The 12,977-nt window shown below is 39.7% G+C and overlaps 1 protein-coding gene across 2 annotated transcripts; it reads right to left on the bottom strand.

Annotated features, from left to right (window-relative positions):
• Nucleotides 1–2,891: 2,891 nt before the first annotated feature.
• On the bottom strand, nt 2,892–11,273 carry LOC121190950 (histone acetyltransferase KAT5). 2 transcript variants are annotated; one of them, XM_041051972.1, is made up of 16 exons: nt 11,230–11,273; nt 11,078–11,144; nt 10,057–10,125; nt 9,789–9,925; nt 8,806–8,874; nt 8,539–8,721; nt 7,799–7,969; nt 7,633–7,707; nt 6,604–6,666; nt 6,047–6,295; nt 5,856–5,945; nt 5,617–5,757; nt 5,381–5,474; nt 5,109–5,268; nt 4,909–4,990; nt 2,892–4,466 (listed from the first exon to the last, which is right to left on the bottom strand). In XM_041051972.1, the coding sequence occupies exons 1-16, from the start codon at nt 11,257–11,259 to the stop codon at nt 4,332–4,334; spliced, it is 1,815 nt and encodes a 604-aa protein (XP_040907906.1). In that variant the 5' UTR covers nt 11,260–11,273; the 3' UTR covers nt 2,892–4,331. The 2 variants fall into 2 exon arrangements, with proteins under 2 accessions (XP_040907906.1, XP_040907907.1); XM_041051973.1 differs by lacking the exon at nt 8,539–8,721.
• Between the last annotated feature and the right edge of the window lie 1,704 nt (nt 11,274–12,977).

The following is a 12,977-nucleotide window of genomic DNA, read 5'->3' as shown; positions in this document are numbered from 1 at the left end:
AAACTAATCTCTTTGCTGGATTCATATATTTATGGAAGCAGGCACGTGTAATATTGAACACATCCACTTAGAGTTCCATTCCTCTTTGCCAAAACTGCCGTTTCTGCACAGGAGAGATAAAGGCCCAAAAGCAGACTTGGAGGGGCGGGGGCGGGGGGGGGACAAAGGTGAAAATGGCTGTTTATGTGTGTTTGTGTGTGACAGTCTGTTTATTTGTAGAGACCTCTGTGTACTCCCCAAACGTAGTCAGTGTGGGTCGAGACCATAACAAACAATCAACCTGTTTAAGAACAATGAGAGACAGCAGGAGGATAACAACACAGCTCGCCTCTTCCTTCCCCATCAGCCACTGCACCGTCTTTAAAAATACATACCTGTGAATTTGGATGAACCACGTGACGATGCTCAGGCGAAGAGAAGACGAATCCTGCTGCTTAACCTCCGCTGCAGCACAGCCAAGTGTCCGGCACCATCCCCCTAATTACTGGATGGAGTCTCGTCCTGGCCGTACCATATGGCTGTGTGTGTGTTACCAGGTCAGCGGCTCTGGTCTGGGGTTGGGGGTGGGGAGGAGGAGCAGCCTGCATTGTTGGTGATGTGTGTCTTGAGGAGATAAGGAAAATGAAAACAGTGTCATCAGTTGATAGTAGCAAAACAGTTTTCTTAAAAACAAGCACACCTCAGCGTGCGCTCATCAGAGGTCAGGAGGTGTTTTTGGAGTCCTCCAGAGTTCAGCGCTGTTTTATTTGTTTAATTTTCAGATTTTTCCAGGGTTGCATTCCAGTCTAATCACACTGATGCAATCAGCACTTTACATAGTGGAGAATTTAAAGTCACTAATTTATGATTTGTGCTTTGTGATGGTCTGAGCTTTCTAAGCTGTTGGTCACACCAGAGGTCATTTCAGAAATGAAACAGCCCCACAAGAGTCAGTGCTACAGTGACACCATGTGGAAATGTTCCACTAAGACCACTCACTAAGAGTTGTAATGCTTCCTTCTAAAGTTTTGTTCCACTTTTGACATGTTTTGTATCGTGAGACACATGCTGGCGACGTGCAGTTTGAAACAAAGCCAGAAAACGAGCTCTCCTCAAATGTCAGCACAACAAAGACCAACACTCATTCTTTCAATTCAAGCCGAACATACAACCAAAGTACTTGAGAGCTTCTGAATCATGATTCCCTGATTTCCATTAATGATTCAAACCACAGATCATATTTTTTTCCCTCTTTAGTGATAGCTGTTAATGGATTGTTTTCAGCCAATAATCTGTGCAGTGCCACGACCCAACAGCAGTGCACATTAAGGCTGCAACTAACAATTATTTTCATTACCAGTGAATCAGCTGATTATCTTCTTGATTAACTGATTATTGTCTACAAAATGATAATCACCACTTCCTAGGATCCACTGTGACCAATTCAAGTCGCATGTTTTGTCCAATTGACTGTTCGAAACAAAATGATAATCAGTATAATATACAAGACAAAGGAAATCAGTGAATCATCACATTCAGGTGCTGAAACCAGAGAATATTTTCTTGAAAAGTGACACAAACAATTATTAGGTTTTTTTTTTTTAAATCAAAGCAAAAGCACTTGAAGCCAGAAATAAAACCCCAGAGCTCCAGATGAATCAGAATCTGCCACCAGTCAGGAATCAGGATGAGGAAATGTCCTAGAAGTCAGGAAGACTGCCCAAATGAGTAATGTGGCCAGGATATTAGATTAGTGTGAAATTCCTCCCTGTCCTCATGGGGAATGGTGTGGCTCCGCCAGGTGCAGAAAGAAAATGGGTGTGATGTGATGTTGGGAGAGGCTTCACCAGTGCTACAGTGCCAACTAAATATCAGGACAGAGAAGCTGCAGAAAAGGAAGCAAAAAAAAAAAAAAAAAAAGGTTTTACACAACAGAAGAGTGGAACACAGGTCAGTGCAGACTCACAACTCTTTGCCTACCTTGCTCTGTCCAGTTGTGTGTGGATCTACAGCAGCCTTCAACTATTCTAGGAAATAGTACAATTATCATGCTCACGCGTCAGTGCCTTTAGGCTCCCTCCACAGTTTAGGATCATATTTTGACTTATTTAATCTTGTAGCTTGGGTTACCAAATTTGATCCACTGCAGGAGTCCACTCAAATTTACTCAGTCCTGTAATAGAATCACAATGGTCAGGTTGCACTATTACATTCTGCTTTAAACAAGCATCCCTCATACCTAATTTTATCCCGTGGTTTGAACTTCGATAATGCAGTTTTGCACACACGGAAGGAAATTTAGGCTGCTGCCCCCTGGTGGACACACGTTATGAGCAAAACTCATTGAAATTCAGAGTTCAAACCATGGAGAAGTTGTAACTGGCCACATTTTTGAGTTTTGAATTGTAATGCATTGATTTCGTTAAATACATTTACTTATTTTTTTTTTATGCAAACAGAAAAAGCTTAATTTGAGCTTGATGAGTCCATGTCGCAGTCGGATTTCAGGGACCTCCACGCTGATGTTAGTGACATCCATCAAGCTGTTGAACCTGGTCTTCACGCCCCTCTGCCAATAAAAATACTATGGAAGGTTTCACTTTTAAAGTCACATTAAAGACACTTTTTAAAAGATTTTTTTTTATCAATTCAACAAGCTTTTCATATCAAATGTTCAAATCATAATCTCAACTGTGTTTCACATAAAGATATACTAAATAATTTCAACAAGGTAAATTCAACATCCTTTTTGACATGTAAACATAAAAACACAAATGGAAAGTAAGATATCACTTTAAGGTCTTTTCTTGTTAATATTGTGAGGCCTGTTAGTTTATATTAAGTAAAAAAGAAAGACTGTACACAAAATTTACATTCCTCTAACAGTTCAACATGGCTTCAGTCTTCTTAGCTTGTTTTTTTTTTTCTTTTTTCTTTTTTACGATCAGGTTCAGTATGTACAGTTACAGGGAACATATGTTTAACTTGGGGATTTGATTTGTCTCATTGCACACTGTGTACAGGTGATCGTGACAGGGGATTTTATCTGGAGAAAAAGGAAGAAATATTCACCTGAATGATCACAAACAAAGAGCATAAATGTTTCCAACTATTTAAAATATAGGGAAATGAAAAACAGAGCTACTATTGTAAAAGACAAAGTTGAACTGACTGAGTGTAGGTCCTGAAGCAACGTTACAACTGTAGGTTTTGAATTTGTTTGTCTATATCCAAACAGTTCTGCCTGTTTACACTAAAAATAACCCAAAGCCTATAGGAGGGAACTACCTGCACATTTCTGCTCTCCCTGTTAGTGGAGGGACATTAAAAGTCAGGCACTCTATGAGAAATACAGTAAACAGAAAATGACTGTGTCTTCAGAACCTTTGTGAACAACTCATCTCACTTCCGCAACAGAACTTTGATTCCTTGCACCTTTTCCTTGTTTACAAACTCACAATACGTATCACATCCAGTCATTAATAGGTACAATGTAAATGTAACCATCGTCTGTTCGTCAGTAGGTATCGTTTTCAAAACTACATGCATTCGAGAGAGGTTTTGAAACCTCTGCCCTTCGTATGGAAAGTGATGACTAAATGTTGTGTTGTTCAGATGTTAGTCGTCCTGTTTGTTTAATCCATAATTAATCCATTAATTCCATCAACTAAATTTTCTTAAATATGAGTTGTATGAAAAAAAATAAAGTGATTTTTCTGGATAAAGTAACAGAAGGAGTTCTGTTGGTCTTTGTTCACCATTAAAAATCTTTTTGGGATACATAAATAATTCTGATGACAACATTTTAATTCTGCTTCTTCTTGTGGAAGATAAAAAATAATATAGGCAAAAACACACTTACACTTGTGCTGGTCAAAGCAGAAAAAAACCTCCCTTGTTGAATTTTAGGAAGAGAAATCTCCTCTGTGGTTCCTTCCAAGAAATTCAGTGCAGAACTCGAGATTTGTATCTATGAAACCACCATCTTGTTCTCATTAGGTGGCATTAGGCGGTCTATACATTTGTCATTTAGGCTTTAATTTACACTTTTAAACAGACACTATATCCCACTTTTAACACACTGTTTCGACCATAACCTGGGTCTTTCACACAGTAGAAGGTGTGTTGTCTCTGAAAGTCTTTTTTGTGTCACTGTCTCTCTTTTGTCCCCAAGTCTGAGTGTTTATATTCCCAATATGTGATGTGTATTCACAACAAAAGCTTGCGCTTCTCAATACAGCGTTGAGGTTCTTGATGAGACAGCTTGACAAAAACCTTTATCTGATCCACCGCTTGCTTCAGGTCTGCGATCTGGCAGCTGGGGAGGGTATTCTGTGAACCGGGCTGGGACTCTACCACTTGCCCCTCTTGCTCCAGTCCTTAGGTGTGAAGTGAAGACATTTAGGATCTATGCGCAAGTGTCTCTTCTGCATCGCTCTTTCATGTCCCTCCACAATGTCTTCTGAAAGAGTCAGGATGTACTGACCCTAGATTCAAAAGACGAGAGAAAGTCATTTCACACACTCTATAACATGCTGCATACATTTTGGGGGTAAATGTAGCTTATTTAAACAGTAATGGACATTTAGAAAATGTAAGATGGTGAATTTTTTTTTTTGCATCCGTTCTTGGACTTCCTGTGCTGTTTTACAGTGTGTCTAGGGATGCACTGGGAAGAGGGAAACTGTTTTATCTATTCCAGAAACCAAGATTATCAGAATATATTGCAGATTATATGTGAATATTCTTGAACCTACTCTGTGGGAATGACTGTGGTGCTGTTGCTAAGACTACAGAGACAACAGCTTAACAGGACTAACTGTGGTTGCTGTGGTAAAAGGTGTCTTTAAAAAAAAAAAGAAAAAAAAAAAAAAAAAGAGGCACCTTTTCAACTCCAACTCCACTACACACACAGTGTCGGTCTCTCACCTTGTAATAGTTGATTAGGTTGAGGTACTGAAGCGTTGAAATGACATCTTCTTTCTTCACGCTTGTGATCTCGCTGATCTCACTGAGGGTACAACAAAAAAAAAGTCAAATGAAGAGACAACAAGTGATTAAATTTCTCTCCAGGAAATTATTGTTGGGAGATGATTAAAGTTTGAGATTAAATGCTAACAGTCACATACTTGATGGTAATCTGCGGCCTTTCTCCATTGTCGGGTTTAAGGTCCATGAGAATTTCCAAGATGGTCTGGGACCAGTAGGACCGATAGGACAAAAGACCAAGGTCCGAAAGTGGCTTCTCTGGAGTGCCTGTCTTCCCTTCGACCTTGGAAAGCTCATAACCTGACAAACAGACATAGATCATTAGAACAAGTGAGGTGAACCCAGAAATGTCCGAAATATTCAAATATACAAATGTTTAACATGGTACCGCTGTTTTCGTTACAACACTTACTGAACTCAATGAGCAGTTTCCCATAGCCTCTCCGCTGGTAGGGAGGCAAGGTCAGGATGCAGGCAACATTGTAATCTTCAGTTGACTCTTTTTCCTGCAGGAAGAAAACAAAGACTGGGTTTAGTTCTAGATTTGGGAAACCCTGATTAGATGGGGGTCTGTTTCCAAGCTGTTATGAATGGACTGTGCATACACACTGTACCAGTACTTAAAAATTCTAAGCCTAATTTGCGTACCTTAGAGAAGTAGCCGACTATGTGGAAGCCTTTGGAGTCATACTCTGTCATTACATAGAAGAGGAAAGGATCCGTGTCATAGTACAAGGTTTTGTGATCCAGGAAACACTTAGCGAGTAAACACAGGTTCTGGGAATACGTCTGGAAAAACATAACAGGCATACATCAATCAGAAACAAAGCAAAAACAATAAATGTTGTAAACATGCAGAGGAGAGAGAAAGATATCCAATCACAAACTTTGTTTTTCCTGCCGTCAATCTCAAAGAATGAGATGGTGCCTTTGCGGTAGATCTCGTTGCCTGGAGGATGTCTCAGATTACATTTTGTCTGTCAAAGATGATAGACACAGGAGGATGAGAGCAACGACATAACAACATCAGCAGCCAGAGATTAAGAACTTAGACTGGTGATGTACTGGTGGTTCTTACCAAATGCCTCTGGAGACACTTGAGGCTTTTGAGGTACTTGAGGCAGAATTCACAGAGGTAGAGGATGGGCAACGCGGTGAGTTCCTGTGGGTACGGTGAGAAGTACCAGGGCTTCAGTCTGTGACGTCCTAGCTCTATACACTCTATGTTTTTCATCCGGGTGACAATGTCGTCGTGGCTGCGATCGGACACCAGACTGCCCGTCATGCGGGGTGCAGACGGGATGCCATCCGAACTGTCCTGGGAATCCTGGCGGCAAACAATGTGGACATTAGACGCATTAGACACACCTGCTGCAGGTATGTTCAAATAGATCAAATTTGTGTTAAAACAAAAAGCTGCTTGATCAAATGGAGCACATGGATTTTATTTTGTATTTTTACACATTTAGATTTCTTTAAGTAACATGTATAATCACAGTGGTTGAACATGTTACCAAAAGGACTAGACTTGGGTCTGAGGTAAGCAACACCTCAGTTTTATTGGACCCATTATGACACAGCTGAATCTGGACAGCAACACACAATCAACGGGCAAGAATAGGAAATAAAACAGACCTCTGGTGGTGGGAGAAAGACACTGGCACTTTGGGGTTTGTTATACTGCAAAACCTTTATCATCTAGCAGAAAAAGACACAAAAACACAGGCTTTTGGAAACTAAAGAGGGGAATAAAATGTTTCTCATTTGCACTGAACAGTTTGGTTGAGGGGGCAGATTGAAAGCAATATTGAACTTCAGGGTAACATTTGTGGTATTAGTACATTCCAGGGTGGGTTCATCAATAGCCCGCCAGCAATACTGGCAATCGCTGGCAGTGAAAGAAATGTCGGACAATGAATGAAGAGTGAGGAATAGAGCAAACGCAAACGTTAGATCAATTATTTCAAGTGAGTTTGACAGACTGTTTTATTATCTTATCACAAACCCACCGGCCACTGTCATCAGGGACGATGTGACAACATAGCTGAGGTCAGCTGCAGCAACTTTCTAATTCAATACAACAGCTGAGATGCTCATGTGTGAGCAGCTTGACAGAGTAAAAACTCTGAACTGCTAGATTTGGTCATTTTTCCAACTCCTTTACTGACAGTGTGTTTTTTCAGTGTGTATAACTGCCCCGGTTATGTGTATGCAATCAATACGGGCCAAGTCAGAATCAGCTCTTCCACTGGTTTACGCCAAGAACATACAGTTTAGATCATAAACATTCTGATAAATGTTGTTTATCTATAAAATAAAATTAATTTGGAGTAGTAGATTTTTCTGGGACACCTGCAGATAACTTATCAAAATGTAAATAAACATGTATATTCTTAAATGTAAAGAAACATTTAACAATATACTGTATAAAAATTGTTACTTGACTAAGGTGTAGAATTGTTGCAGCTATTGTTTAAATGACTTTGTCACCTGCTGAACTGGAGAATGCTACCAGAAGTGAGCTAGAGTTGTTTATGTGTTTTAGTTGGTACAGATCAAAATAAAAGAGGATAAAATCATGCTTCTACAAAACCAAAAATAAACTCTGACACTTGAAATGAGAAAATAATAAGTGTAAAGGAGGTTTATACTGAAGTTACATACCTCATCAGTTCCCCCACAGTTCGCTTTCCTCTTCCTGCCAGGTTGAGCGGGGATGAGTCGTCGGGCAGTGCCGTTCTGTAGTGACATGGAAATGCGACATTACACATTATGCAATGATGAAAGACTTAAAATCAAACATCTACGAATCCAAGAGGATGTTTGTTACTGTTGTGAGTGAGGAGAGCTGGTCATGGTCTTCACGGGACTTGAAGGTGTTGGTGTCCCTCACAGCAGGAAAAACAGATGCCTGAGAGGCTTCAGCTGAACTTGGCAGGGAGGACACGGGGGTGACCGGGGATACCTGAGTCGCCAAAGGGACGGCCTCTACCTTCCTTTTCTGCAGCAGACAAAAACTGTTAGACATTTGGCTTAAAATACAGACAGACCAAACACTTTATTGAGTCAGAATTTGTGTTTCCAAACAATAGTTTTTGATTTCAACCAAACCCATGTGGTAAAGTCTTAAAAAATCATCGGTGTAATGATTCAAAGCTGGGTGCTACAGTCTTAGTTCACTGAGGAGTGCCATCTTAATATTACCTGCAGTTTTTTCACTGATAGAGCCAGGTTAAACTAGTCCAATGTAAATTATTCCCCTTTTAAACCTGGTATTAAGATGCAACAGACACAGATCAGCTACAACTGCATTAAGTTGCATTTTAACTAAAAATATATCCTCAGAAGTGAATTATCAACCAGTTTTCTTTTTCCCACCTCCTAAAATGCCAACTGGCATGCATCCACAACTTTTCACTTTTTTCTCTGTTGTGTCATTTATTATGTTAGCTGCTTCAGTGATTTTGAAACATTTCATTTAATATCTGCAGATAATTAAACCTCATAATATAAGCCAGCTTCAGCACCACAACACAAGAGACTGCAACACAGAAAAAGCATGCCAGCTACCTTGAAAGACTTGAAGCTGAAATGTGGCTTGACAAGTCCAGTTCGTGCACCTGACAAACATTTGGATACACTGTTTGTTAAACCACTTCCAGATTTGATCTGCACGACTGGATCATCATCTTCCTTTATTGTGTCATGGGTGTTTATATCTGGATTTCCATGCAGTTCAGTCTGACCCGACAGCTGTATGATCATACAAGATGCATGTTAACACCAGGTTTAAACAAGGTCTCAGTCATTTCTGGAATGGGTAAATTCAACTTGTACCGGTGTGGGGAGGGTTTTGCCTCTGGAAGGAGCTGTAGCAGATTGTAGGTTGAGATCTAGACTCTTCCTCTGAATTGAACAGAAAGGAAGAGAAGGAAGGGGGTTAACTCACATTCATGTTAACCCTTGGGTTAATACCATATAACGAACTAATGCTGACTGTACACACAATCTAACTAGTGTCTTGAATAATAAACACATCATTAAAATAAATCGTTTCTGTGGCAGTTATTTGATTCAACATTAGATCTGAAGGAGTACGAATACAAAAATTTAGGAATGAAAACTAAATATCAATATTTCTTAAAAAATGGAGAGTTCTCTACAGAAGGCACTCCTTAAAGTTTTTTTTTTCTGAAACTGTGAGGCTTGGATATATGTAAACAGCATTTAACATATGTTCCTGTGCCCATAAGGCTAGCAAACACCTCATATATTCTGTTGGCATATTTGAATAAATCATTGTTCAAGCAGCATGCAACATACTTTCAGTCATTAGTAAAGTATTTGATTGCTGATAGTTATGCTGAGTTTTTCAAACCACCAGTGGAAATGATCAAGCTGTAAAAAACTATATGCTACTCTTAACACCTAAGTGCTAAGCTGCTTGTAGTATCTACCACTAATTACAAATACTAATCTACTTTGTTGTGAGCTACACCAAACAGGTTACTACATTCACTTGGCAACATTCATAACACAATAACTGAGATAGGTATCAACACTAACTTTTAAAATCTGCAAGCATCTTGAAACGATACAAAATGCTACACAAGCTGAAACAATACTAATTTCACTCATCTAAAAAAAAAACAAAAACATCCAATAGCATTACTTGGAATTACTGTTGAAGCTACCAAACGATCTGGGATTTAAAATGCAGGCTCAAATTATATAAACTTACTCATTCCTAAAATGATACTGTGCATTGCTGCAATGTTTGACGGTCTAAACATTTGGTGGCGTAGTATATATGTGCTTACCACTTCTCTCTCTGGAGAACTGGGACGGGAGCCTGGAAGACCATTCTTGGTTGGAGTTTTAGCTTCTTTCTTAGGGAACTGAAGCTTCTTCATGTCCAGCCTGTCCGCTGTGACCCACTCATCCAGACGCTTGTTGACTTTTCACACAAGTAGTTTTACACAAACAAGCATACATTTGATGTTTCTGTGTAATGTAATTCAGCGTACAAAGTGACTATAACAATTAAACAGTCAAATAAAACCAAGAGCGGACAGAAATTATACTCACAGTCAATGTAGTGAACATAGTAGAGCTTTCTCCCAGACACCTCCTTCACACTCAGAATTTCAGCCAATGCTGTGCAAAAAGCAGAGAGATCATTAACATTATAGATTTATCACCATGTTTAACAACCGACGACAGACATTGTGTTAAAAACTTTGAGTAGTTTTCACTAAACTACGGTCAAAAGCAATGATAAAATTATTAGCCATTCATAAAACCTTTGAGGATTTGGACTGTTATTCAGACGACACAAATAAATTTGAGACTTTGGTCAAGTTCAAGCTCTGAGAAATGTTTCACCATCTCCTGACATTTTACAGAGCGAACAATTATTTCAAGCATTAGCTTCAAACCACCACAAGGGGCGGTGAACCGTTGCTGCTTTGATTTTAAGGGTCACACTTAAGCCAGAAGGTTTGGGAACCAATGTGCAGACCCCACAAGGATGCGAGGTTAGAAAATGTCTCTGAATATGTGCATCTATGTTGAGATGTCAGAATAGTGACACTGACATAATAACCTTTGAGAGGCTCAACAATAACATGAATCTAAGCGTCACTGAGATGCCCAGCTGATTTTGGTTGACATTAGTGTGGCTCTTGCTTTTCTAATCCTGCCAAAACAAGTAGGATCAACCAACATCACTTTGGCCCAAACGTGGCATTTATAAGTGATCCAGTCTGAATTCAGACAAGCAATTATTTAACCTGGACATCTGTTTCAGATTTGTAAACAACAGCCTGGTGTCAAATGGATTTCGCCTCGTCTTTCCTAGCAAATGTATTTGAACAAAAAAATGTCCCTAAGAGCAGGATAGTTCATGTATTGTTGGATGTAACCGTGTTTTAATAAGTAATCAAATTAAGGTCATTCACGTTGTACACCTTCATGGTTCCCCCTTGGAGTGTGGTGTTTACGGTGCTTCAACCAGGGGCCGGGTGTGCGTTAACAACAGCTGAGGTTCGCCACTTAGCATTAGCATTAGCTTTAGCTTAGCCCTGGAAAACAACAAGACAATACTTACGCCATTCGTCTTCGTGTTCTTGGTTTTTACGAAGAACGGGGAGGCGACAGCCCTCAACAATCTCGACCTAAACAAAAGAAAACAATACGTTAATTTCCGCCCTAAAAGGGCTCAATGTTTCTAAAATAAAACAGCGTCTCTCGGATACCTACCGACGAGCAGTTGTCCGCCATTTTCGTCATCTGAGTGAGCAGCAGCAGCAGGGTGTTGTGGGAAAATGCCGGTCCACTTCAAAGATGAAACAGAGAGCAAGATGAGAACCTGCGTTGTGACCGGAAGTCGGGAAAAAACAACCCGGAAAAGGCCAGGAAAGGAGCCGAAGATCATCTTAACTTGTAACCCGAAGGTATATCAGTCAATGTTCCAGCGAGTTTACTGTGTGAATAACGCATGGTACCACATCACTCAAACACTTAAAAAACCTCCATTTATTCATAAATACCAGTGGCTTGATGCCTTCCTTTTGTTTCTCATTTAACCAGACATGGGCAAAATTTGGCTGATAGGGAACGTTAGATGAAATGTTTTCATATGTGTTTTTACAGCTGACATTATTTTGCATTTGAAAGTCTAATGACGATTCATACACAGACATTTTAAAATTGTTTGAATTCTTGTTCATGTCAATGGATGTGGAAATTTCAGCTTTTACTGAAAATGAATTTAAAGATGAAGTTTGTATATGCTCTGTCAGCTGTTGGGCTTTGCTGTTAAACTCTGATGAGCCCAATGAAAGAATGGCTAACTCAGTCAGTGGTGTTGGCTGAGTTAAGGTGAAGTTGACACAGGACTGGATCTGCAGCAGCTTCATGGCTCTCATAACTTCCTGCTACAGCTTTCCTCCTGTTCTCCTATTTGTACTGGCATCAGTAATGGAATCTGTCCCCTATCCCATCTTTTACTCACTCGCCCAGGAGCAGTGAATAATTCTTCTTTGACTTTGTTTTTGGGAGGTGGCTGCAGCTCCGGTGGGACTTAAACTATTTCTTCTGAAAGATGGCTGTCATTTTCTTTGAGACATGACAATGCTATGAAACAGACAGCCAGGAGGTCAGCTCCTTGTGGTCTTGCTGCTGAGACAGAGGGGAGAAACTAAGCCCATTCACCATAGTAGCAACTATTCTGCATGCACAAACCCTGTCTACACATCTAGGGCTTACAGAGGGTATTGTGTGAATTGCTGTGAATCTAAAGGCACAGAACTTCAAAGAGACTGCATGATATTACCGATACAACTTAGTCTTTCAAGGAACAGTGCATTACATTTCTTGCCAGTAGAGGCCACTGTTGTCTATAAACTAATCTAGACTGAAGGGGAAAAAAACAGACTTTATACAGAATGTGTCTCCTGCATGTCTGATTTAGATATTAGTTAGACCACATGGGATCTGAGTCACAACCATGAAAAATGCTGGAAGTTCAATAAGTAAATACATAATCATTTAATATTTGATGTTTTCATTTTTCCTCGCTGACTTCTCTACTCCTGCTGCTGCTGCAACATCCTGATTTATTTTTACTTTTTTCCCTCACCTACTGTGATGAGGGCAGTGTGACTGAGGCAATGAATCTAAATTTTTGTTAAAGTTCCTTTTCTTTTGTCACTGGGTCTCAGCTTTTGTTGAAACGTATCATGCTAATTTAAATTATGGCTACAGTGCTTCACCACACTGAATAAAGCCGTTATGTGGTAAATCACTCTCATCATGCTGTACAGTGTTGAAATGCCTCTAGTGTGACTTTATAGCTAAAACCAGTGTCTCATTGTACATTTACATGAAGAGTGAACAAGAGTAAAACATTTTTACATTTCACACAAACCACGTCTGTCAAGAATAAATCCTTGAAACCCTTGTGAACTGGAAAGTACAAATAAAAAGTGTCATTGACAAATTGTTCA

Source organism: Toxotes jaculatrix, chromosome 12 (assembly GCF_017976425.1).
Source record: "Toxotes jaculatrix isolate fToxJac2 chromosome 12, fToxJac2.pri, whole genome shotgun sequence".
NCBI classification, from domain to species: domain Eukaryota; kingdom Metazoa; phylum Chordata; class Actinopteri; family Toxotidae; genus Toxotes; species Toxotes jaculatrix.
The sequence above is the reverse complement of the archived record's forward strand: the minus strand, read 5'-3'. Positions and strand labels throughout refer to the sequence as shown.

Excerpts from the sequence above, each read along its gene's own strand:
- LOC121190950 (XM_041051972.1), bottom strand. The coding sequence starts at position 11,259 with ATGACGAAAATGGCGGACAACTGCTCGTCG. Across the intron at positions 7,708-7,798 it reads AGCTCTCCTCACTCACAACA|AACGGCACTGCCCGACGACT; the intron begins GTAACAAACATC and ends ATGTCACTACAG. Across the intron at positions 5,269-5,380 it reads GAAACTGCTCATTGAGTTCA|GTTATGAGCTTTCCAAGGTC; the intron begins GTAAGTGTTGTA and ends TCTGTTTGTCAG.